Here is a 23479-nt window from a genome sequence, read left to right as displayed (position 1 = left end):
AACTGTCACGCGGCTTGGTTTGAGAACCGAACCATGGCAGATCCTTCTGATGAATGGTCTATTGGAGTGTGGGTAAATGGTCTTGTATTGAAAGTGTCATGATCTCTGGAGAGTCCTGAGAGAAGTGAAGGGCGGCCATAGGGGCCTTATATAGGTAGAAATGACTGATGCCTGCCCCACAGCCAGGACTTGTGTGGTTCAATGGGTAGAGGTCATATTGACCCATACTTCGTACGGTTTGCGGCTTTACGTTCCTCCTTTGACTTAGCAGTCTTGACGGAGTAGCCTTGAAGGTCCGACATGGGCCTCGGGGATTGAGGGAAATTTCCCACTTCACAAGACTATTGTCCAAGGTAAGGATACACGCTAGAGAAGCCCAGTATCCAAATGCTGATGGAAGGACTCCGATTTCGTAGTCATGCCGCTTGGAACAAAGGTCCTCTCTGCAGTCTCTTCTGGTGTGTCTGTCTGGGCAAAGACTGCCAAGATCTCTGTCATGGAGCCAGACGGCAGTCCAAAAAGATATTTTCTCAAGGTACCTTTCTTTGCCTTGTTATATTTTACCTATCAATCACTTTGTACTGTCTAGGTTGCATCAGGCTGGAGCGCTAAAGCCTTGGTTGAAGGCGAATACGAATCGCAGAATGCCATCGAGGAGGCCGTAGGTCCAGGATTTGGGCCGAAGGCTCGAGGATGGGGAGAGTTCGACGTCGGCGGCACTCACCACTACTTCTTCTTGGGAGACTTCCATGATTTGGATATGGCTACAGCTCCGGAACCTGCTCAGTTTGTGGAGAAGATAGCACAGCTCGATCAGAATGGAAGGTCGCCGAACGGAAAGTTTGGATTTCATTGTCCCACGGTCTGCGGCATGATGCAACGGACAGTACCCTGGGAAGAGAAGTGGGCTGACTCCTTCACTCACTTGCTTAAGGATGTCATCAGGTGTGACAATGATGCCAATCCTCCGTGGCCCGAATACGATGTTGTCTGCCAAATTACTATAGACAAGGTTATACCAAGGGTCCTAGGGGCTTTGCAGTCAGACGGTCGATCTATTGAACCCGTATTAATACATGGCGACGTCTGGGAACAGAATGTTGGAATTGATATGGAGACGGGCGAAACCCTGGTCTTCGACCCTGGTTGCACGTACGCTCACAACGAAATGGAATTCGGAACTTGGAAAGGCTCCTGGGCCTTATATTTCAACAATCCGATATACCAGCGACTGTACCAGTGCCACATCCCACCTTCCGAGCCAGCAGAAGAGTGGGATGATCGCAATCGGATTTACGCTCTCCATATCAATATCAATGATTCTGCAGGACATCCGGGGAGCACATCAAGGCAAGTGTAGGTATTACTTCTCAATTCGTCACCATGAAAGAGGACTGATAAAGGGTTGCACAGTGCCTATAACGATATGTTGTACCTAATTGAGAAATATTTCCCAGATGAAGCGGAGGGCCTCAAGAAATATGATCCTCAGAAGGATATCACTGTTACAGGGGCCTATGTTCCACATGTCGTACACCAGTTAGAGTGAAAAGGAATCTCTGAAAATATAACATGTTCGACGAGTGAGTAGTTCACTGGGAAACAAACAAACCCAACTTAGTAATCATGTTTAACTCGGCAAATTCTTTTGAAAATTTATGAATTCGGTTAGCCATGCATTCAAAGAAGATAGTTCTCAAAAATGTTTTGAAAGTCTACTCTGAATATGAATGCTCAGTATGTGGAGAGAGACAACAGATCCACAATGGATGTATCTAACCTACATGGTTGGACAATAGGGCTCTCGATATGGAAGGCTTAATGTAGGTCTGGCAAGGCTGGCCAGAGCCAGCTGGTACGGTACGTGCAAGATACTAATGATAGCGCCCTGGCCAAATACCATCAAGATCAACTCATCACAACCCACGGGATCTCTGTGTTGATATTGTCACCACAGCAGAATTCGGAGGTTTAGTGGTTTATGGTGGTTAATGCACAAAAGGTGGACTTGAGCCGACCTGGAACGCATGTGGTTTGCCCAAAGCGTATAGTCGGGTTGTAGTCAGTACAACCTTCCTCGACCTCAAATATTTTGTTTACTCAGTCTTGAATTTGGAAATACATAATTCTAAACATCTGAACTAGCATGCGAGCTCTTGTGCACCCTCCTTTCAACGTAGATAGGCCATGAATGAGGAACCAATGTGAAATTAGCCCTCCATTTCCACTCTTGACTCTTGTCCACCTGACGAATGTCGTAATCCCGTACGATCGTCGCCGCAATCTTGGAAATTTCAAGCTTAGCGATATTGTGACCGGGACAGGAGTTATAGCCAGCTCCAAACTACAGTTGAGCTCATATTAGTATATCTCCAGGAAGAAAGTATGGATTCTGGGCATGGGTACTCACTGGAATGAAAAACTTCTTCTCCAGTTCTACCGCATCCTCTCTGAACCAACGATCCGGGTTGAATTCCCGCGCATCTTCGCCCCATATCTCTGTCGATAAATGAACCACCCACGGGCTAATGGAAAGAATGGTCCCTTCCGGAAACGTTCGATCGCCAATAGATATCCCGCCCGCTGGCGCCGTACGCGGTAATCCCATAGGAACCGGATGGAAGAACCGCAAAGCCTCCTTGATACAAGCCTGCAAATACGGCAACTTCTGCGCATCTGCATATGTCACAACCTTCCCTTCACACATCCCCTGTTCTTGCGCCTGTTGGATCTCTTCTCGCATCCTCCCGTAATAATCTGGATTCCGTATAGTGTAATAAATGAACGATTGCAACGCGCAATTCACCGTATCGGCCCCCGCCCCAACATTATTCGTCGCCTGCGCATAAATATTCCTCATCGTCAGGCTCTTCGGCATCTTCTCATGCGTTCTGAACCAATGGGCCACAACATCAAACCTCGCATCTACATTCTTCTGACGTTCATCAACGGCTTTCATTGCGGTGTTGTACACGTGTCCCATAGGCAGAATCTGCAGCCACGTCATAACGGGGTTGGTAAGTAACAAGGTACATAACTTTTTGTAGAAGCTCGCGAATGCGATGAATAAGCTGAGGTACCCGGAGTTGGCAATGGAGTGGTCGATATCGTATCCGGCGGTCAGGAAGCCGAAGGGCTTGGAGAAGATTACCTCGCCGACGATATCGAAGGTGGTGTAAGCTAGGTATTCGTCGAAGTTCATGGGCTGATTGTTTGAGGAGAATTTATCCAGCCATCCAAGTAAGAGCTCTATGTTGCGATTTATGGCGTCTTCTGACCGGAGGATATTGGCTGGCGAATTGTTAACATAGTACAAGGAGAAGAGTCATGAAGATGACATACATAGCGTGTATCCCGAAGAGAGAGCTTTCGAGAGCGCGATCTTAGCCTTTGGATCCGTGACGGACATAGGAGCTACGAATCGGTAATCCGGAAGTATAGTGCCGGAATACCAATAGCCCTTGATGAGCCTTCTTGTCAGAAGCTGCCTATCAAAACTGAAGTAGCCGCATGGACACCAACCTTGGGAATAGGAGCCAACAGAAGCTTCTTGATGCCATCCAGATGACTAACACTGACTTCATCGTCGGCGATGCGAACAAAGTGGCCTGATGTCGCTCAGCAAGTGATGTTATCGGATAAGGAACTTGTTTGACGAAATACCATGTTGATCATGCAACCTGATGAGCTCCAAATTCTGGTCTCCAGCAAAGATTTTTCCTACGTGCCACAACCGAGTGAACGAAGCTAGAAAAGGACCTGGAATGTCGCGGAGGGGCGAGCAGTATCGGCGCCAGATGAGCAAGCTGATAAGGCCGAGGCACAACTCGATGCCCAGTAAGGGCGAACTGAATACGCTTAAATCGGCCATAATCGTGAATCTCACTTTTGTCACGGACAATGCCCTAAGGAATAATGACACGGCGGAGATTGGAAGGAAATGTGAGCATCGGCATACGTTCCGTCCTAGTCGTTAATAAGTATGCTTGCGGAGACCCTCTTCATTTCACGAATCCTCCCCCAATTGGGTAATAAGCGTGGCGCTAACTGATTGTAGCATCATCTAATTTACCGGGCATCCGCATGTATGTGATAAGAAGACGACTGTAAGCTTGATTGGTCTGAGATTGGTCTCAACCGTCATTGTATCGCCAAGTTGCTGCACTAGCTAAGCCGCGAGCTGCGGGTTTCGAGGCACTATCTGATTTGAAACTTGTATTGGTCAAGGGGGACGTACTGAGCCGTCGATGTAGTAGCTTGCCGCTATGAAACTTTATTGCTCACAGATCCAAATTCGGGGCTTCTCTGAGAGGACCGCAAGTTCTTCCACGCGCCAGGTTCTTGGTCCTTGTTTCGAATTGGGCAGGTGGTCCATAGGTTCGTGTCGTTTCCGATATTGATACGTTTCAGCGCAACTTCGCATCTCTGGATTGACCGAGCTCTGAACAGTATACGCCGGAGGCCTGGATATCACAACGAGAGCCCCGGGGTCATGCCGTCCGTAATAGGCTTGTTGCTGGACTTTACTCAAGTGTTTCTGCAGTTCTCGCTACGATGACGGTGTGAAATTACAGTCTAAAATTGAGTGTGAAATTCTCGTGACTCTCACCACTCAAAGATATGTCGTGAGTGTAATGCTTCGCTACTCCCCCCTTTAGCGCTTTCCTGTGGCTGGATCAACGCGCCACCAGTGTAAGGTCAGACCCTTGGTTCTGACTAACAACTGTCCCAGCTCTTTGGACTCTGCCATCTTCATCAATTTCTTGAAACGTTCTAAAATATTACTCCCCAACTTCCATGAAAACATAAAACACTGCAATGCTTCTTCATTCGCGACATCATGGGAGGCCAGAATTTTCAGTCAGATTGATTCCTAATGAAACGGCGCCTAGGGCCAATTTAAGCAACGGGCATGCGTCCTGCGAACTACTTGACTTCGATACACGCAGTCTTCGATAATCGCCCCTGGCAGTCCATGTCGCTATGAGTACAATCTTTCCTCTGGAGACACCCTCTCAGAAAGCCGTTGTTGCAGTCGCAATAATCTTCAGTATACTCCCGGCTACAGCAGTTGGGCTTCGAGTTGTGGCCAAGCGGATCGTTCACCGCGGTTTGGACTGGAGTGACTATCTGATAGTCGCAGCATGTGTGCGTTGCTGTGTTTTCCCCGGGGCGTCCTCAAGATGCACCATTCCGTGTCCAAAACTAATACTCTCCAGGCGATCGTGGTGATTTACTGGGCTTCTAGCATAACTTGTAAGTTTTATTCACATCAACACATTCTGTGTTGCGAGGAATAGTGTGTTCTCACACTTCAACCTGCTTAGCGGTTGTGGTGGGCGGCATGGGACTACACGTCGAGGATGTCAGGGAGACGTACGGACCAGAACCCATCGCGATCACCTTCAAGGTATGTAAACTGTCAACTACAATGTTCTAGCGTCGACAAGGACTCATCCGTTATCGCAGATAATATTCGTGAACCAGTTGTTATGGGCTCTAAGCGGGGGATTCTCTAAATCTCCATTCTTGCCCTATATACACAACTCTTCCCGACCAATCCGATGCTTCTGCTTACCAAAATTACGGCTGCCGTCATTATAATATTCGAGTTATCCACGATTCTGGTCACTTTTTCCATCTGTCAACCTGTCGAGATGAACTGGAACCCGCTTACCCCAGGGGGTCACTGCGGCAATCGAATATTGTCGTTCCGCCTCATCGGTGCGGTAAATGTCATTACAGACTGTTTCATATTCATCTTGCCAGTGAAATATTTGATCGCCCTCCGCATTCAGCTGCATAGGAAGATTGTCCTAATTGCAACATTCACATTGGGTCTGTTGTAAGTCTCACTTTTGAAAGCTGAAGAACACCCCTGGCGCAGAATTCTTCCCACGGTGACTAACACCAGTTCATTATTAGCACCTGCATATTGAGCATAGTCCGGATAGTGATACTCTCCGAAGTTGACTTCACAGACGTCACACACAGTCTGCCAGACCCAGTTATCTGGAGCGGTCTGGAACCCAGTGTCGCCGTGACACTGGCCTGTATACCTCTCTTGCGTCCTCTTATTCGAAGACGGACTTACTCGCAGCAAGGATCAACGACGCGTCCTACCATTCAATTGAGCTCAGTAAAAAATGATGGGACTTTGGACCAGATGCGCGGGAATAATTTATCACAATTGCACCTGACACCGCAAGAAGTCCATGCGTATACTGAGGTTACGGTCAGCACTCGCAGACGGTCCGGTACGTTTTGCCGTATTGATCTCAGTGAATGGTTGGATTTGCAGCTGGGTGCGGTGGAGGTGGGTGGTGTGGCGGCTATTGCTGTTAATAGGGAGTGGAGTGTTGAGTCGAGACGTAAGTCAATTATAGGTGTTGCGCAAAACTACAAATAAAACACATGTATTAATATCTCTTAGATCATGCAATGAAAATATCAAAAACGATGCCGAAGTTTGAAATATGCAAAATACGCCCGAGGAGGAATAGTATTAAAAGGGGCTGTCTTAGAAGTACCCTCATCAGCAGTATGCAAAAGCTTCCACATCAAGAAATAGCAAAATATGATAACGACTTGACGAAACTAAGCATAAGTTTTCGACAGCGTACTAACATTGGATATTAACTTATGGACAGGCTTTTGAGCCTTGTTTTTCGGATTTTCGAATGATTTATGCAATGAGTTTGCTGCTCAAGGATATGAAAGGACCTAGACAATTAAGGTAACATTCACCAGGCTCGCAAGAAGAAGCCGGAAGCAGAGAAGAATTGAGTGTTCGTTATTTTTTCTTATTGAGGCTCTAATTTCTTGATAGCCTGTTGAGGTCTTATTCTGTTATTCGTGCCTGTTAAAGCCATTGCTCGTACCTGTTGAGGCGCTTTCTATTGTCCACCTGTTGCGGTGATTCTTTTAGGATTTGTTGGGGCTCTGGTTTTTTCTGCCTATTGAGGCTTATTCAATTGTTCTTACCTGCTAATACAGTTTTATTTATGTAATCAGGTTGACAATGCTCTTGGTCTTTTCATTATCTTACTCGTCCGGACAGTAGATCTTGTTAGGGATCTTGTTGTCCGTCTCTATTATCTTCACCTCAAACCTTGAGCATTTACTGCTCATCGACAATGCATATATACATATAATGGCTAGATGAAATACTCAAACAATATATACGGTATTGTGGGAAGTTGTGTGCTCAGGTGTGGAGGGGTACGAGGTAGGCAGACACGCATTGCAGTATTTAGGGACCCCTCAGGGCCAACTTGGAATTGATCCCTCACGCACCTTCATAGTACCAATACAGCCCCTAATACCTGGATCCCAACAGTATCTAATAAAATAGAAAGACTACCTACTGGCAGATAAATCTCGGGAAAATGTTACAAGTTCAACAAAATACCACTAGAAGCTTCTACAGTACTACAGTTAATAACGGACGGCGTGTTGCAGGCAACTATGACCCAATCAATGTCAGAATGCAAACAACGCGAGCCATTGTCCTTCACAGAGGCTACCTGCTGTAGTTCTTCACAAATACTTCCCTGGGTGCCATCAGAAAACACTTCTATGTTGGCGTCAACCCGTACATTTTGTATGGTGAATTACTTGACATTTAAATACCAGGGTACGTGACTTAACGTCAAGAAACTCGACCGTGAAGACTGCAATGGTCCCGAGTCCTCGATGCTCCTCCATCACTTGGAAAGTTCTGCTTTCTTTGAAAAACAATCAGCCTTTGGAATTCGAGCTGATAAAAATCGTCGATCATCTCAGGAATCCACATAACTTAACAGTGATTTCCAAAGCGTTCACTCAGTCATTATGTCGCGTCCCCTAAAGTCCATTCCCCCTGCGTAACTGTATATTCTGAGTTCTCATAGTTTGACGCGGTTCGAACCTGACTTACTTGATGGGAAGGCCCCAATTATAGTGCATTCGCCTGTGGGACAAAGACAATATGTATCGTCTCTCTTGAGCTGCTCACGATATAAACAGGCATGCGAGGCCAGGAAACTTCGGCTCAGGTTGAGCTAGGTCATGATGTCCAGGGAAGTTGCGACTATATACAGTACCCGAGTCTGGCCCAGAGAGCATCGACCAACACTGAAAGCGACGTTTACACAGTAGCACCGGCCAGTGAGGACTTCTCAGTTGACCAACATGCCCAAGGGACCAGTAAGAATGACTCTGCCATGAAAATTCCGGATTTCACAGTTAGTCGTCAAACTAAGGAAAATTTCACTGGTTCCACAGACGCTTTGATGTCCTATGATGATGGACGCGACAACAGGATCAACAGATCGTCCACTGCCCCAACTGTTCATTGTAATGAGAAAGGCAGCAGAGAATCGAATGACGCAGTTCAGGGAAACCACAGTCACAATTACACCAACTTCTCTCTAGTACGAACTATCTGCTATGGTGCAGAGACTAAGATCTGCAGCATCATTGCACAATAAAACGAGACCCTGAAGGCAAAGCAACATGAGCTTGTTGCCTCACTACAAAAGGTCCATCCTCTCATTCAGCAACTGAAGCCCCTGCTCGATACTTGTGAGAAGTTTTCACAAGATGCACATGAAATCCACCGGGAAATGGACGTCCTGGTGTCAAAAGAATTCATCAATGTGTCCTTCAATCTGGACTCACTTCGTAAGACCGGACTGGTCGAAGGAGAGTCCATATTTCACATGATCATGAAGCTCCAGAACGGCGTTCCAGCATGGCTTAAGCCTGGACGTCTCTACAAGTATCCGAACTCTACAAGAAGTCGTGACACTGTTATCAAAGCACGAGGGATTAGATGGATCAGTCAAAGATGAGAAAATTCCGTCTCCATCGGGCTCGAAGCCAAGCAATTTGCCCAAGCCAAGCAGTGATCCTAAGCATATCGGTATTTCCGAACCAAGCAGTGTTCCCGCAACAAGCGTTGTTCCCAAGTCAAGCAGTGCTTTCAGACCAAGCAGTGTTTCGAACCAAAGCTTTGTTCTCAAGTCAAGCAGTGCTTCGAACCTAAGCTTTGTTCTCAAGCCAAGCGGTCTCCGCAACGTACCCAAGCCGCAATTGAAGCGAAAGAGACACCAGCAGGTAGGAAATCACAACTCCACAATCAGGCTCCTTCTTGACCCACAGGCCATAGTGGACGAGCCCGCAATTATGATTACGCACATGGACCGTTGTGCAGATGAGATAGCGAGCGACGAAGCCATAAACACGCCGGTTTGACCGCATGTAGGAATAACTCTCCGTCCATGACCCTCGCGCCACAGCTCTGTTGGGCCGCGGCGTTCGGGCACCACATGCTCATGCCGGCGTTGTAGTGGAGTTGGCGGGCTGCGACCTGGGTACCTCGATGTAGGCATCGAGAGCGAAAATGGGGCGAACGCTGCCGTAGAGGTGCCGTTTCGTGACTAGATGGGCGTATTGGAACGACACACGATAGCTATCGCCGCCCATAAGGAGATGGATATACTGAGGGGTTTCCCATCCAAAAGATAACTTGATCAGTGTCGGTGCGGACGCTCCAGTCCTCGGACCAGCGACGGAGTTTTCGCGTAGCAAGCAGTAGTAGTACAGATGCGCAAGGTCGCGCTCAAGCAGGAGGAAAATGGGGCAGTTTGGCATTCCGCAGGCGGAGGCTGAAGAGGTTGCATATGTGCATGGTTTTGCAGGAAAGGGAGAGCGCCGCGGCGCTACTAGCGCTTAGGCTGGGGACATTTCGTGGATGAGACCAACGGGGAGCTGGAAATGGCTGAGGGGAGTTTATGGCTGATAGGTCTGGAGTCGGTAGGCTTTCTGAGGTTGATACTGTTGTCGTTGCAGCTTGGGGCTGTGGCTTGTAGTTGCGCCGAGTGAGAATTTTTTGGTGTTGTTGGAAGTAGCTGTAGGAACGGCGCTATTTATTGTCAGCAAAGCCAACGGGGGACGTTTTTTATTTCCCTTCTACCAGTCACCAAGTTGAGAAACAAAAATCGGCAAGGTAATGGTTGGTGACAAACGCTATTTCATTCCCCATCCGCATCCGTGGGCCTATTTAACCTTGCTCATAATTGTTTCCGGTCCCTAACAACATCCATCTGTGCCGCCCTGGCTTTGACTGCATTCAACATACTCCTCTCAAAGTCATCCCGCGATCTCAGCACAGCCTCGACCCAACTAATCTGCAAATCCCAATACGCGCTCTTGAAGTCCTGGAAGACGTCCGGGATGGCGTCCTTCTCCGACGTGAGTAGCTGCATGAACCGCTCCGTCACGCGCCACGTCTGAATGATGGTGGCGCTGGATTCCGGGTTGGGTAGACTGCGGAAGAATTCAAAGGCAGTCGAGATGTCGTTGAAGACCTTGTCTTGGAACGGGTCGGTACGGCGGAACTTGGCGCCCTTATTGCGCACACTCATGAGGTAGCGTACCAGCAGCTCATTTCCGAAGATCTCCGTAAAGAGGTCCACCAAGGAATGATGCAGAAGCAGCTTGTACTCACCGACGTACTCCTCGAATGTGATGACAAGTTGCTTCATCGTGGCCGTCTCATACCACTTGGTGGTGAAGAAGATGGGCATCGCCGCTCTAAAGTCGACCGTGAATACGAGATTGACAAATTTGTCAAGGCACCACGTGCTGAAGTCGACGTATCCGTCTCTGAGTAACTCGACTTCGTTTTCGGCACGCTCCAAATACGGGGGCGTCACCAACGGCTCGAACTTTTGCTTGAAACTCGTTAGGTAGGCAAATCGATCCTCACCCTCGTTGTCATCAATGCAGGCGATAGCGTCGTTGGTAGTAGCAACGAGCCAGTCCTGAAGGGTGTTCAAGCCCTCGAACTCTGGTTCTTTGCTGTTTTCGTACTTCTCTGCCTCGGCTTCGAGCATGGTCTGCAAGGACTGCTGCCGACTTCGTAATCGCAGGAACATAGTATCTATCACACCCTCTGCGACATCGGTTCTGGCCGAGTTGCCCGCCGCGTCGACTTGCTCTCTCAACATGCGCCACATGTCGACCATGTTCTTCGTCCGTAGATAGCCGTATTCATCACTATCCAGGTTCGCGCCTTCCACATTCCGATTCGCAAAGTCTCTTCGCTCCTGGGAGAAAATACGCTCGATCCATTCATCGAGGAATTTTACGATGAGCTCGCGGAAGCCCTTGACCAGCTCTCCCTCTCTGTTGTCGATTATATGAGGCGTCAGTTCAGATTCTTGGAATCCGAGCTTTTTCATCTTCTTGTAGTACTGTTCTGGCCAATTGATAATCGCTAGTGTATTTGCTGAGCTGGCCTCTGGGTCATCAATGATGCCCACCAGGAAATCGTGCATTAGTTGATGGTAGATACCGCCATATGTTTTGAGGATCTTCCACTTTTGGGGCATAAGTGGTACCATTGCTTGCTTCACGGCATTCAGATCATTGAAGTACCATTTCAGCAACTTTGACAGACTCTCCGGGTCTCCCAGGAACTCGTCCCGGATATCTGTGAACTGCCTGTCGCAGCTCAATTTGATGGCCTGGAGGAACTTGTCCTTGTATCCTCGTACCTTTTTGGCCCCTTCCGTTATGGCTTGGAATCGCGTCGCCATCTCCTTGTGGTCCTTCAGCGCCTCCTGCAGTGCTTCGACCCGTTGATCACTCTTTTCCTCCGCCTCCACAATTATGGCTAGTCGAACGATCAATGCCGAGTTGTCCGCGATGAGCAGGTCAATTAGACTGATGGCGATAAGACCAACATGCTCGTCAAACCAATCAATCGCGTCATCCAGCCTCGAGAAGTAATCCTCCAATGTAGATTGCAGACTCGGATCATCAGCTCTCTGTATCTGCTCGATGGCATCGTCCCGAATATTTCGCAGCTGCGTCAGCTCGTAGTGGATAGGCAGCAGGTTGGGCATGTTGTCCTTGTCCTCCTCGTCTTCTCTTAACATGTTCTCGACTCCATTAACGCGTTCATTGAACAGCTCAAGATTCTTGCGCATGGCCTCTACGGCAACAAAGTTGCGGTGCGCCTGCGACACGAGGTTGATGCTGGCAAAGTCCTTGATCATGTTCTGCGACTCTGCGCACAGCCGGTCGATCTTCATCATTTCGTCCTTGATGGCCTGCACCGATTTCTGCCCGTCAGAGAGACCTGTCATGCCAGCCTGGGTCGTCTCGAGTTGTTCGCGTAGGCCACCCCGCAGCTGAGAGTCGACGGCGGCTTTCTTGCGCGTGAATTCTAGCTTCAGTGCGGGGATCTTATCGAGGTCATCCGGGTGGCGGAGGAGCTCCGAGAGCTTGACTGGCGGTGCATCCATCTTTTCGAACGGGTGCCACTGCGGCAGTTATTCAAATTGAGCTTCACACCATCACAAGAAGCACGTCAAGGTGTAGATCCAGCGTGGGGGTAATTGGGGATTCGTCGGCGATGTTGAAGGGATCTGGGTTTACAATGGTAATGACTGCTGAATACAAGGCGGACAGGGATGCGGCTAAAGCGACGTGTTCCACAATAGAAACACGAAAGCGCCCCATTGTGGCTTATCCATAGAGGGGTGCAAGACGCCCAGGCACGAACTAATGTATTCAGGGACCCCCCGGGGACCGGTTGGGCAGAATCCATTTGCGGGGTGCATGGTAACTCAACGCGCTAATAGGTAACGTTCCCTCAGCCAAGCAAGATTAACTCTACTTATACTACCTTATATTGGACGGTCGGAAAACCAAGTAGAGTTTGTGATCCATCTGATAAAACGATCTCTGCGAAACAGTCTATTGACTTTAGTGAGTGGGATGATGGTTGTTTATTCGAGGTCAAAAAGACCTTCTTTTGGGCAGTTGTTACTGCCGTTACCCCCCAGTGGGCCAAAATGACCACCACTGTCAACAAAAGCCCTAAGCTTGTCATTGCTAACGCATTCCAAATTGCAAATCCAATGATTAGTATATGTGAATATAGTCACCAAGCATGCTATCAAGCCATGAAATCTTCTTGATCATGTCCTCAAGCCCTCGCCCCAGTCTCTACAGCCAGCCCATAACCCCACTCGACTTTATCTTCAGCGGAACCTGCCGCTGCCCCTCAACGTCATCACCTTCATTATCTTCCGTCAACGACGACGCCGCACATGAAACTGACTTGCTTGCTCCTGTTTCAATATTCCCACAGTCATTATCCCTCGGATCAACATGTTCAATCTCCAACATGACCTCATCCAAAACCACAATAGCACCCGCCTGCTCCGCCATGTGCAGAAACGTATCCTCCGTACTGCCATTGCTCCTCACAGCAAAAGCAGAGGCGTGACTCGTAGATCCCATAGAGATACAGCGTTCGAAGCTGGCGCGCGGGTCGGGGATTGACAGGGTATTGGCCGGCGAATTGCGGGGTTGTGTGCAGTCCTTCCCTCCTGTTTTGTTCACGCTCGGTGAGTGGCCCATGCTGCTCGTGTGGCTGTGAGATGTGAGGCGGAGCGCATGGTTGAGTACTGGGATTCTCGAGACGAGTTGGCGGAGAGAGGGGATACAGGAGGCGACGACGAGGGCGCAGATTTCTACCTCGGCCCAGACCAGGGAGTCGGTTAGTTCGTCTGTTTGTTGCTGTCAGTCATCGTCCCAAAGGAGAGCCGCTGTTGGAAAAGAAGTGCTTACAGGTATCGTCATCTCCGACGCCCATGGCATATTTGATACGAATTCCGGAGAGAATGGTGGTCCTATGTATCCTAGTTAGTCAAAGACGTTGAATCAGAAAGCTGAGTTTTGTCTCACAATAGCCCCAGAGATATCATGATGATGAGACCAATCCACTCAGCCCTGGGCAGCTGAAGGTGCCACATTATTGGCACTGGCTCGACGAGTAAAACCAAGTTGACTGCGAGATTGAGGCCGAACTGTAGAACGTCAATGATGCGCCGCTTTGAGACTGGGCATAGCGAGTCGTCTTACCACTGTGTACCATAGTGTTGGCTGGTCGAGACAGTAACCCCCCACCTCAGGCTCCCATGCCTTGTATATCGGGTTACAACGGAACACTGTCACGCAAGTCTCCATCATAGCCTGGATTAGAATGAAGGCAATGAGGCCTTGATTAAACCTCCGCAGCCGATGCTCGGGCATGAACTTGAGGTACAGCACTGCGATGGACATCTTTGCGGTCGCGATGCCCCAGCTATATAGCACAGAGCTACCAATAGGCACCTAGTATTCGTAAATACGCGTCATTCAGATTTTTTATGGACGAGGATTTGATTTACCCTGAGGAAGATTTCATAGTCTTCATCACTGACTTGATTGCGGTGAAGACCAAGTCCGAAATGTGTCGCTATTGATGGGGTTAGCTTGGGGCCGTAAGTGTGGACATCTTCGCTGACCTGCAACTAAAGAACAACATAGTGTCAACGAGAATAACTAAAAGAAAAAAAAGACCGGATTTAGCATTACATCGTCGTGGTCTCCACAGAGTTCGAGCCAGATGAGGCACTCACCCAGCTGGCCATTATCAGGACTATCACAGATCAGTCTCGTTCTCCAATGAAATCTCAGGGGCTAACATGATCACATACCGTCATTGAACCCAAAAGAACTCGGTGCAACAAGACGAGCCCATATTCTCAATCCAACAAACACCAATGTCACCGCAGTCAAGACCAAACTGACCGTGATACTATGGATTTGGTGAGTGTCTAGCATTTTGATCGTCAGATACCCTGCATCTAGCAATGTGATCTAACCAGTTGGAAGAGTTGATGGAACTGGATCTGCAGTACTTAAAACCAATTCAGACCACTGGATATTAAATGATTCTTCCCCCAGACCCATCAACTTGAGGCTCCCGATCGTCGATCTCCCGTCCTTCCGCCAAGTCAGGTTCTCCAACTAGCCTCAGTTACCAGTCACTGAGAACCTATAGGATATAAGGGGATTTGTGTGTTGAGTCCCACTCTAGTCATGACCCGGCTTGGGGTTACCCCATAGATGAGTGGCGGCATGGAACCTGACGATGGCTGCATGCCGGGAAGTGGGTGCAGGGGCTATCTCCGAGGTGGCCAAGAGTCGGAATCAGCGACAGCAACAGCAGACATGAGTAACCGCTGTGGGGGTACCTAGGATGTCCCGCTTTGTGGTTGTAAGATGGAGTTGCTGGAAGAGCTGACATTAGAATGGCAGAAAGCTGATAAGGCCTGTGCAGTATGCCCCGGCTATAGCATCTGGTGGATCGAACTCGAGAAACGCTGACCAGCTACTTTCAGCCAGGTCTCATTGATGACTCAAGCTCTTACCGGATCGATATCACGGCATAGCAAGCCAGTGAAAGCAAGCATTCGTTTTACCGTGGCAAAGCTTTAGGAAAATGATTGTAGCAGGTGCTTCGCCAGGGCTGACTTTATTCGCATTCGCATTGGAGGACGGACTTAATTTAGCCCAAGCCGAAGCGACACTGTTGAGATAAAATATTACGTGCCGAGGAACAACCCCCACGTTCCCCACGTACCCTCCTCCCAAAGTCTGGCGGTGATGATCAGTCGGTTTCTCTCTGCGTCGTGAAAAGTAAAATCCCCAGTTGAAATTGTCAGAGAGCAACTGCAGCGACGTCCGAACTGCCTACAGTGGAGTAGACAAACCTCGGACATTTCCGAAGGGTTACAAATCGAATGGAAAATTATGGTTGGTCCAATGACGCCATAATCCCAAGCAATTTTTTATTTCAACCCGACTTAGTGTCTTGCACGTTATTGTATCCTGTCAGGTCCTGTCAGGATCAAGTCAGTTCGAGTCATGCCACACGATTCTTCATCGATGCTGCAAGTAAGAGGACCCTGATCCGAACCTCGCATAATCTCGACCGCCACGATGGATTCCATGACTGTCTTATCGTTAGAGAAGCCTTACCCGCTCCCGTGTTGAGGAGGACTCCTTGGCAGGACCTTGAGACAATGAAACAAGAAGTCAACGTCATGTAACTGGCGATTGTGTTTCCCGGAGACGTCCTTGAGATCGACATGTTTGAGGCCTTCGATTGCTACCATACTCCCGAGGATCGGAAAATGTGTTCGATTAACTCCGATCTCTTATCCATGGCCGATTATGTCGTTGTCATATCGATTGTGAAGAAAACACAGCGCCAGGATGTAATGAAACCGACACGTCGAACTCAATGAGACCTGAGGATAACCAATGCGAACTCTAGAAACAGGCCCCGTTGGCTGCCGTCAATCGCGAAGCCAGTACTTGTCGGTATGTAAACCGAATAGTCTCGTCGACATTTCGACACGGTTAGATCGACACGGTTAGATCGACACGGTTAGATCGACACGGTTAGATCGACACGGTTAGATCGAGTGTTGGAGTTATTAAAGGCCATTCATATTTTCCAATCATTCCTCTCATTGCTTTGACATGGACGTGTAGAGCGGGTTGCATGGTTCAACGACCTGGGGCATCTGTGTGATCAGTAGCAGCAAGACCATGTATTGTTTGCATAGATGGTCCTGCTTCCAAAGGGTAGGGCGAACCCGTGTGAGATGTGGATTCCTCTCGATGGTCATGTTCGACTGCTTCTTGGGTTGGTTTTTTGACAAGCTGGCGTCTCTCGTCTCTGATTGCTTGGCCACTGCCTTCCATGTATTCACAGGCGAACTCATGCGCAGTTAAACCGATGCTGCCACGGCATAACGTTTCTCAAATGCCGGTTTTAAAGAGTTCTGCATCTCTTTGATCCAGTTCAAAAGCGTGTTTTGCAAGCAAGTTGCACTGCATTACCTCAATTTCATCAGGAGGATGATGTGGGATATTTCGGATACCGCTGGAATGAACATCCACACCAGCATCACGCCTCGCAGCCGAGATTTCATCCGTGAGAAGGGAATAGGCCCAGTGTAAAACCTCCAACGTACTTGACAGGAAAATTTATAGCTGACATTGTGACTAATCAAGGTCGAGTGTTCAGCCACGGTCAATGAGAGTGCTCGAGATTTGCAAATCAGAGCATTAGGCCGAGGTTACAGGGACGTCTTTGTTTGTTTGGTGTTCCTCGCACTTCCAATGATGAAATGTGCACGGTGTCGTTAGCGGACGTAGCTCAAAGAACTGCCGGCCTTAAATGTGCCTTCCCATTTGGTGACCACCACTCAAACATTATCGGCGGAGACCATGAAATAATTGTTTTAAAATCAATTGTTCTGTTCTTAGGTGTATGCGCTATTTTTACGGTCTTCATCTCCTCAATCAGCATCGAGTCGAGCAACAGGCGGCGTATCATCAACCTGAATACCACCCCTCTTCTTCTCAAGTGAGTCCCAGAACGGCAGCCGCCAACCGCCCTCATCCTGCGGCACACTCAACCACAGCCTCATCAAGTGCCGTCTTGGCTTCCCACTGGCCGGCAGGAAATCCCGATACGCTGTTCTCGCGTGCAACGTATGCGTGTTGGCCACGAACTGAATATCACCAACCTGGAGCACCATGTGCAGCTTCACCCTGTTACACGTATCCTCGAGAACCTGCACCGCCTCTACCTGCTCAGGCGACAACGGCGGGATGACACCCGCGTCCGAAAACCTGCTCAGACTCTTGACAAAGTACGGATCCCACTTGCAGTAGACGCGCTGCTCAGCGTCCGGGTTCGCCGGGTCAGGCGTCTCTAAGTAGTACACCGCCGCCCGAATGTACGGCTCCTCCCCTTGGGACACCTCGCCCTTCCGGTCAAAGTACCAAATGGGCTTTGTGAGCGTCTCGGCGACGTCAGGTCGTTCCTCTTGTAGGATATTCCAGACGTGGTGGATAGACGCAACGTCCGACTCGCCGCCGAACTCGGATCGGGCAATGCAGAGCAGGCCGACGACATCGCAGTCATCAGCGTGAAAGAACTGCCGCGCGTTGGTGCGATAGATGCGCACTTTGTCGATTTGGGTACTATCCTCACCGAGATCCTTGACGTGGCCGAGAATGTGGCCACGCCCGTTTTGCGACACGGGGTAGCCAATGTAGGCCCCGAGGCCCATGTACGCCACGGCAGACTTGTGGTTACCCCATTCATTAACAGGGAAGCCCTTGTACAGGATGAAGCCTTTGCCGTTCAACATCTCGCGGCGCATGGAGGCTAGCGATGGAGCCAAGATGGGTAGAGGGAAGTTTTCCTTGTTGATTCCCGTCACAGGCAGGCCGGACGCAGTGAAGTTATCTGCTGTGTTTGATAACTCTTCTATCTCGGCGGCGGAGAACTGGTGGACCCAGCGCTCGGGGTTGTTGGAGTATTCTTCTGGCTTCCATACTGTTGGTCCTTCAATGCGCTTGGGGAAGGCGCTGTATGGGTATATCTGATCATATAATGGTGGGTGTTGACCTTTTACTCGTTAGCACCTGACGAGCTGCGGAGGGCATTCGACTCACCTGAGGTTTTGAGGCCATCCGGAAAGATGTTAAGGTCAACATTTTTGGTGGACGACTTGAGTTTCTGGATCAAGTTGACCGGAGTTTCCGCATCGGTTGCACTTGGAGCCATGATTATTTGGAGGTTTGGAAAGAGAAACCAACCTTGATGCTTCTATCAGGATCACACTTGAAATCCAATGGCAAAAAGAAAGAGGTAGACAGGTAACTTGACGGGGGGCGATCCAGACTGATAAACTTTATCCAGGACGACATCGGCGTTGCAATACCTTGCTTGTGGCCCCTCTAATGTTTTAATGGGACAAGTAAATTGCATCATAGCTCGATCTATAACTCCTTTAATCCAGGGTTCTACATTTCTCCTCAACCTCGACGAGCAATTTTGGGGGTGACGTGGGCGCGTGTTGAACTGCGCGGACAGTGATCACGCAATCCCACTCCAAGTGTGCACCATCTCCAAGTCCCCGCATGGCCGTTCCCAAACTCCGATATGGTGTCAACGCGTGGCGCACAGCCCTGGAACGAAGACACGGCAAATCGTTCGGGCGACCGGTAGAGCATATCCCGCTATCTCTACTCGCTGCTTAGGTGTTCATCGATTTCATCTGCAAAAGGAAGGCTAGCGCTGATTGGTTCACCAGTGGGGGTTCTTGGCTCGTACTGCATCTGCTGGTTCCTTAGCATCGCCGATCCAGTAACAGCAAAGCAGGCATCGCGCACGATATGAGGCGTGTTTCTCATAGTTTTACAACATGATCAGGTGCTTGTAGGCTGTCCAGGATAAACTGGTTCTTGGGTGTTGGGTCACTGAAAGTATGATCCACAACTTGTAAGGTACGTCTCTACGGACCCTCGCGACAAAGAGGTTGATGCCAGCTGTATTTCATATTTGACTTGCCGGGCTTCGCATGGAGCAACAGTATTCAGACTCCCATTCAAGTAGGGTAACTGACGCTCGGAACCAGGTTGATAAAATAAATGGTGCAGCTAAGGATTGCATAACATGGGTTAGCACGGTATTCCAGTGTAGTAAACTGAAAGAATGCTGTTCTTTACAACTGGTTGCACCGCTGACTATCCGGTTGATCGGCATGACCGCTTTACACAAGTGAATTCGGGTTGCTCTTTGCCGCCAAACCAGATGTACTCCGGCCGAGCGGCCCGCGGCCCCACTGCCAACGTCGGTCCGATTTGCCAGTCCCGGTTCTAACTTCTCTTCATCCGCAATAGATGATTGTTGTTACGGTTTCTGCATATGCTGTTAGATGCAAGAATGGCATTTAAATGATATTTCATGCTTCACATATTTTATACAGATTGGCCTAGGATTCCTGCGTGATGAAATGGAGTGAGTAACCACCGCTTATTGATGTGAACTAGAATGGGCATCATACAACCCGTCCAATGAGGAGACTTGTCCGCCAGCCAGCCCTGTAACTCTAGTACTCAGAGGTCTATGCATACTATGTTTACACATTCGTTACGCGAAAGCACTTTGTTCATTCCCCACTTCCCCTTGTGCCAGTTGCAGTATAAATTGTGCCCAAGACCTGCTTCATCTATATCCGTCATCCAATTCACATCAAGTCCCGACCTAGATAACTACCTCAACATTATTATCTTTAATTTGAGCATCGCCCTCGCTTCTTCAACGTCGCCATCCGCCCCGGAAACTCCTCCAGCCCATCGAAAGTGTCGTCGCGATAGAGCAAGTTGCACCACGCATTGTACATCAGGAAGCCGAAACAAGGAGCTCCTTAAGACCCTTGCTTTGAAGAACTTGATCAACAAACAGTTGTATCAACTAGCAACCCATTGTGAAACGACAAAGAAAGGACCAGTCGAGAAGAAAAATGGAAGACATGGACAGCTGGTGTCAGTGACTGTACCCATAAATCAACACTCTATGCCTATGGCCAAAAGGTTTTCCATAATCCATCACTTTTCTAAGACTTTCTGTGACTTTACTACGAACACAACTCAATCATCAAGAGGTGGCGTTGGTATCTTCCCCTCAGCTTCCCTCACAATACCACTCAAATACTCGGCCATCTCCCTCAACCTCTTCACAACCTCCTCCCCGCGATTGTTTACCGCTCCCGCATCCCTCTCAACCATAATGCTCTCCCCAAGCAAACTTACTACCCCGACCCTTTCCACCTTCCTCTCCCGTTCCGCCTCCTCCATCCTGTTCCTACTACCCCCGCTCTCCCTCCATCTCGAATCCTCCGTATACACGACGTCATTCCACCCCCTCTCATCCATCCTTCTCCACATACTCTCCAAGCCCCTGTTGTTCAACCCAGTGATCTCTACTCCGCCTATGGGGCGGCGGTCGATTCCGCCCTCGGGTGGGTCGATCCAGTAGATGTATTCTGCTGAGGAGCAGGGGTTGAAGTCGATGCCGACAGTGGAGGCGATGCGGCGGAGGGAGAGGGGCAGGGAGCCGCCGCCCCAGGCGCTGAGGAGGTCTAGTACGTCGTCGAAGAGGAGGAGGACTTCTTTGCGGACTGGGCCGAGGTCGTACCAGATGCGGACGGCTTTCATGGTTGTTTTCGACTATTTGGATTTCTCAAGTAAGCTCAAGCGGGGGCGGATTAGAAATGTAGGGAATAATTTTGATGAGGAAAGAAGCAGGTGGCTATGGGTTCGGGGGGTTTTATAGTGACGGCTGATTCATTTGAGCGAATCACTTCAGTAGTCCAATTTCATATCACGGTCTGTAAGTTTCGATTTGCTTGCCGACCAAACGACCGTAAATGGCATTGTGTGTAACTACGGCCCAAGTCATCATTATACTCACGGTTCAACTATTGTTATGAAGAACCTGTTATCCATAAGCAAGTATAGGCCAACGTTCCTATCTCCAGGTCTCTCCTGTCGGCAGCTTGTTTCCAGAACCAAGCAATATCTTCTATCCAGATCCTCACTTGTCAGCCTCTACCTCTTCCTGAGCCGCTTCATTAGCAAGAACGGCACAGTCCTCCTCCATGCTCTGGAGGAAGACCTCGACACGGTGAATTCGTTCGGGGCCCTGGCAGATGCGCTCGTTCGCCAATGCCTTTCGGGCAAAGTCTAGACAGGACTCGAGCTGGCAGTCCTCGAAGGCGTAGAAGCTGCAGCGTTCGTATCTGGAATACGCCATGTGTTTTGTGATCAGCACACTGTTCCCGTTGTCTTCACTCGTAACCTGTCGCATTCGAGCGGTATCTTTAAGAAACTACTTACGCCATGGTGAGCGCCATAACCAGCTCTTCCTCCTGCAAGATAGCCACGAACTCCTCGGCAAGCACCAGCGCCAACGCATAGTCATCATTCCGGATGACCAAAGCATCAGCATTCGCATTCGAAATCTCGAAGTTCTCGTTTTGAGCCGGCTCCCCGATTTCATTGCGCTTGTCGAAGTCGTTGAACGCCTCGAGAAGTTTGGCTAGTTCGCGTCGGCGGCCGTCGCTCTCTTCCTTCTTGGGGCCGTTGCAGGTAGTACAGAGGCAGATGAAGCCCAGGGCGGCTGCGCGGGCATCGCGGGGTCGGTTGAGGTCGATGTAGGAGACCAGAATCTCCTCGCCGGGCTTGAGGTCGCGGATAGCTCGCACTTGTCGCTCGTAGGTTCTGGGGTCGTGGATTCTTGTTGTTCCTAGAGTCAGCATCGGTACGGCTTGTGGATTCAGGGTGGCTTATTGGTGGCTCACCGTGAAGCGTTGGGAGCGCAAGAATGATTGATGAGAGTGGAATGCAGCCATACGGCGCTCATCTGCCATCCTTCGTACTCCTGATGGTTGAGATACTTCAGCAGGACAGCCAGATGGAGAGGCACGCTGTCTCTATCTTCGCCATTCTCCTGTCCGCCGTCGCTGGCTTCCTTCTCCTCGTCGTAGTTGACTTCCATCTCGCCATCTGCAGCAATGTTGCCCGAAAGCTCGTCATTGATTCCCATCGCGTCGTAGCACTTCGCAAGGCATTGCGTCTGCTCCTCGGAAGAAAGCGCATTCCATCTCTTCTCCAAGCGCGCAATCGTATCTTCAGCCTCCACATCTTGCCGGTTAAGCGTCATGATGGGCTTCTCAGAGAGGATCATCGTGCCCGCAGTGATTTGCTGCGTCGCAAAGAGACCCCGGCTCTTGTCGGGGACCAACTGGATTGAGTAGAGCACCATGGTGTAATCTTGGTCGATCTTGAAGCAGTTTGACTGGAAAGAATAAGAAAATGCCAAATTCAAGTTCGATCGGTCTCTTCGTTGCGGTTTTCAAGCTCATCAACCGTATTTGGCGACCGATAAACCAGTCTGCTCCGAACAGGAAAGGGCCCATGAAGTGGACTACGGTCAGAGCTTTCAATTTCCAACATTATCTGATGCATATGGGCCTTCCTTTGCAGTGAGTAGAGTATGGAATAAAGAAAGAACATCGGTGAGGAATATCTTGGCGCGTCACAATCATACTGTCTGTCTGGTACGACGTCCCGATACGGCAGCGCCCCGTTCGTTCTTGACTTAGAACGCACTAGACTATGCAATTCACCAACTCAGTTAATATTAGTTTTGTCTAAGTGGCCAGTCCTTTATTGCTTCACAAAGAGATCGATGAGTCATGGTCAAACACAGCTTCTAAGGAATGCAGGTGGGCTGTGAGTTCTTTCTGCTGCACATATGCCCAAAGAATTCATATCCTGGACCATCTAGGCTGTTCAAAGTCGTATTGCACTGGGATAATATAAAGATGTGGGTATCTAGGGAGAGCATTATAACTGTGGGCAAATCGCAGCCCACCGTTCATTGTTGTTCTTATGACTATCGTTACTTGCCGTAAGCTCTGGCTAATCTACAGTGGCTACACTGGGTGGTCCGTGCGGGGCCGAACACTGCCATTTCTGCCCACAATAACATCTTGATAGCCTGATAGCCATTGGCGTTCTTATTCAAGCATTAATCACAAGGCCTAGATATCTGTCGGGATAGTCATATATGCCATAATTTCCCATATGGAAGACTCTACGCTGAAAATATGCCCATAGTGCAGACCTCACCACGAGATTTTCAACGTCTACTTGCCAGTGTACCCAATGGTACTCCTTTCTTAAGCACCTCAGTGTATGGCAGAAATTATGTCTGTTA

At 49.2% G+C, this 23479-nt stretch overlaps 8 protein-coding genes across 8 annotated transcripts; 3 read left to right on the top strand and 5 right to left on the bottom strand.

Moving 5' to 3' along the window:
* Positions 1-295: 295 nt before the first annotated feature.
* Positions 296-1632, top strand: BCR38DRAFT_402060 (Fructosamine kinase-domain-containing protein). The gene is made up of 4 exons (XM_040857764.1): positions 296-353; positions 417-535; positions 590-1356; positions 1414-1632. The coding sequence occupies exons 2-4, from the start codon at positions 419-421 to the stop codon at positions 1547-1549; spliced, it is 1020 nt and encodes a 339-aa protein (XP_040710417.1). The 5' UTR covers positions 296-353; positions 417-418; the 3' UTR covers positions 1550-1632.
* A 496-nt stretch (positions 1633-2128) lies between these two features.
* BCR38DRAFT_469322 (cytochrome P450) lies at positions 2129-3959 on the bottom strand (the record flags this gene model as incomplete). The annotated part of the gene is made up of 5 exons (XM_040862804.1): positions 3664-3959; positions 3523-3608; positions 3343-3460; positions 2411-3291; positions 2129-2344 (listed from the first exon to the last, which is right to left on the bottom strand). Exons 1-5 carry the CDS (start codon positions 3869-3871, stop codon positions 2129-2131), a joined length of 1509 nt encoding a protein of 502 aa, XP_040710416.1. The 5' UTR covers positions 3872-3959.
* A 1024-nt stretch (positions 3960-4983) lies between these two features.
* BCR38DRAFT_461513 (uncharacterized protein) lies at positions 4984-6473 on the top strand (the record flags this gene model as incomplete). Its single annotated transcript, XM_040862536.1, has 5 exons — positions 4984-5146; positions 5328-5410; positions 5613-5845; positions 5926-6219; positions 6434-6473. The coding sequence occupies 5 exons, from the start codon at positions 4984-4986 to the stop codon at positions 6471-6473; spliced, it is 813 nt and encodes a 270-aa protein (XP_040710415.1).
* A 3582-nt stretch (positions 6474-10055) lies between these two features.
* Positions 10056-12296, bottom strand: BCR38DRAFT_490388 (exocyst complex component Sec6; the record flags this gene model as incomplete). Its single annotated transcript, XM_040864517.1, has 1 exon — positions 10056-12296. One exon carries the CDS (start codon positions 12294-12296, stop codon positions 10056-10058), a length of 2241 nt encoding a protein of 746 aa, XP_040710414.1.
* Positions 12297-13580: 1284 nt separating this feature from the next.
* Positions 13581-14804, bottom strand: BCR38DRAFT_112972 (uncharacterized protein). Its single transcript, XM_040853397.1, has 6 exons — positions 14541-14804; positions 14463-14482; positions 14349-14385; positions 14232-14299; positions 13924-14175; positions 13581-13868 (listed from the first exon to the last, which is right to left on the bottom strand). Exons 1-6 carry the CDS (start codon positions 14665-14667, stop codon positions 13743-13745), a joined length of 630 nt encoding a protein of 209 aa, XP_040710413.1. The 5' UTR covers positions 14668-14804; the 3' UTR covers positions 13581-13742.
* A 2394-nt stretch (positions 14805-17198) lies between these two features.
* Positions 17199-18478, bottom strand: BCR38DRAFT_414257 (uncharacterized protein; the record flags this gene model as incomplete). The annotated part of the gene is made up of 2 exons (XM_040858916.1): positions 17199-18319; positions 18367-18478. The coding sequence occupies 2 exons, from the start codon at positions 18476-18478 to the stop codon at positions 17199-17201; spliced, it is 1233 nt and encodes a 410-aa protein (XP_040710412.1).
* A 1230-nt stretch (positions 18479-19708) lies between these two features.
* On the top strand, positions 19709-21110 carry BCR38DRAFT_112900 (uncharacterized protein). The gene has a single exon (XM_040853396.1). It carries the CDS (start codon positions 19823-19825, stop codon positions 20732-20734), a length of 912 nt encoding a protein of 303 aa, XP_040710411.1. The 5' UTR covers positions 19709-19822; the 3' UTR covers positions 20735-21110.
* Positions 21111-21292: 182 nt separating this feature from the next.
* BCR38DRAFT_528317 (uncharacterized protein) lies at positions 21293-22718 on the bottom strand (the record flags this gene model as incomplete). Its single annotated transcript, XM_040865425.1, has 3 exons — positions 22059-22718; positions 21595-21993; positions 21293-21530 (listed from the first exon to the last, which is right to left on the bottom strand). Exons 1-3 carry the CDS (start codon positions 22520-22522, stop codon positions 21293-21295), a joined length of 1101 nt encoding a protein of 366 aa, XP_040710410.1. The 5' UTR covers positions 22523-22718.
* Between the last annotated feature and the right edge of the window lie 761 nt (positions 22719-23479).

Source organism: Pseudomassariella vexata (assembly GCF_002105095.1).
Source record: "Pseudomassariella vexata strain CBS 129021 chromosome Unknown BCR38scaffold_21, whole genome shotgun sequence".
In the NCBI taxonomy this organism is placed as follows: Eukaryota; Fungi; Ascomycota; class Sordariomycetes; order Amphisphaeriales; family Pseudomassariaceae; genus Pseudomassariella; species Pseudomassariella vexata.
Note: the sequence above shows the minus strand (reverse complement) of the source record. Positions and strands in the feature narration are given on the sequence as shown.

Coding starts and splice junctions, on each gene's coding strand:
- BCR38DRAFT_112900 (XM_040853396.1), top strand. CDS start 19,823: ATGCATACTATGTTTACACATTCGTTACGCGAAAGCACTTTGTTCATT.
- BCR38DRAFT_402060 (XM_040857764.1), top strand. CDS start 419: ATGCCGCTTGGAACAAAGGTCCTCTCTGCAGTCTCTTCTGGTGTGTCT. Junction 536..589: donor CAAAAAGATATTTTCTCAAG/GTACCTTTCTTT, acceptor TGTACTGTCTAG/GTTGCATCAGGCTGGAGCGC. Junction 1,357..1,413: donor GGGAGCACATCAAGGCAAGT/GTAGGTATTACT, acceptor AGGGTTGCACAG/TGCCTATAACGATATGTTGT.
- BCR38DRAFT_112972 (XM_040853397.1), bottom strand. CDS start 14,667: ATGCTAGACACTCACCAAATCCATAGTATCACGGTCAGTTTGGTCTTG. Junction 14,483..14,540: donor TTCTTTTGGGTTCAATGACG/GTATGTGATCAT, acceptor GATCTGTGATAG/TCCTGATAATGGCCAGCTGG. Junction 14,386..14,462: donor TCCTGATAATGGCCAGCTGG/GTGAGTGCCTCA, acceptor TTTTTCTTTTAG/TTATTCTCGTTGACACTATG.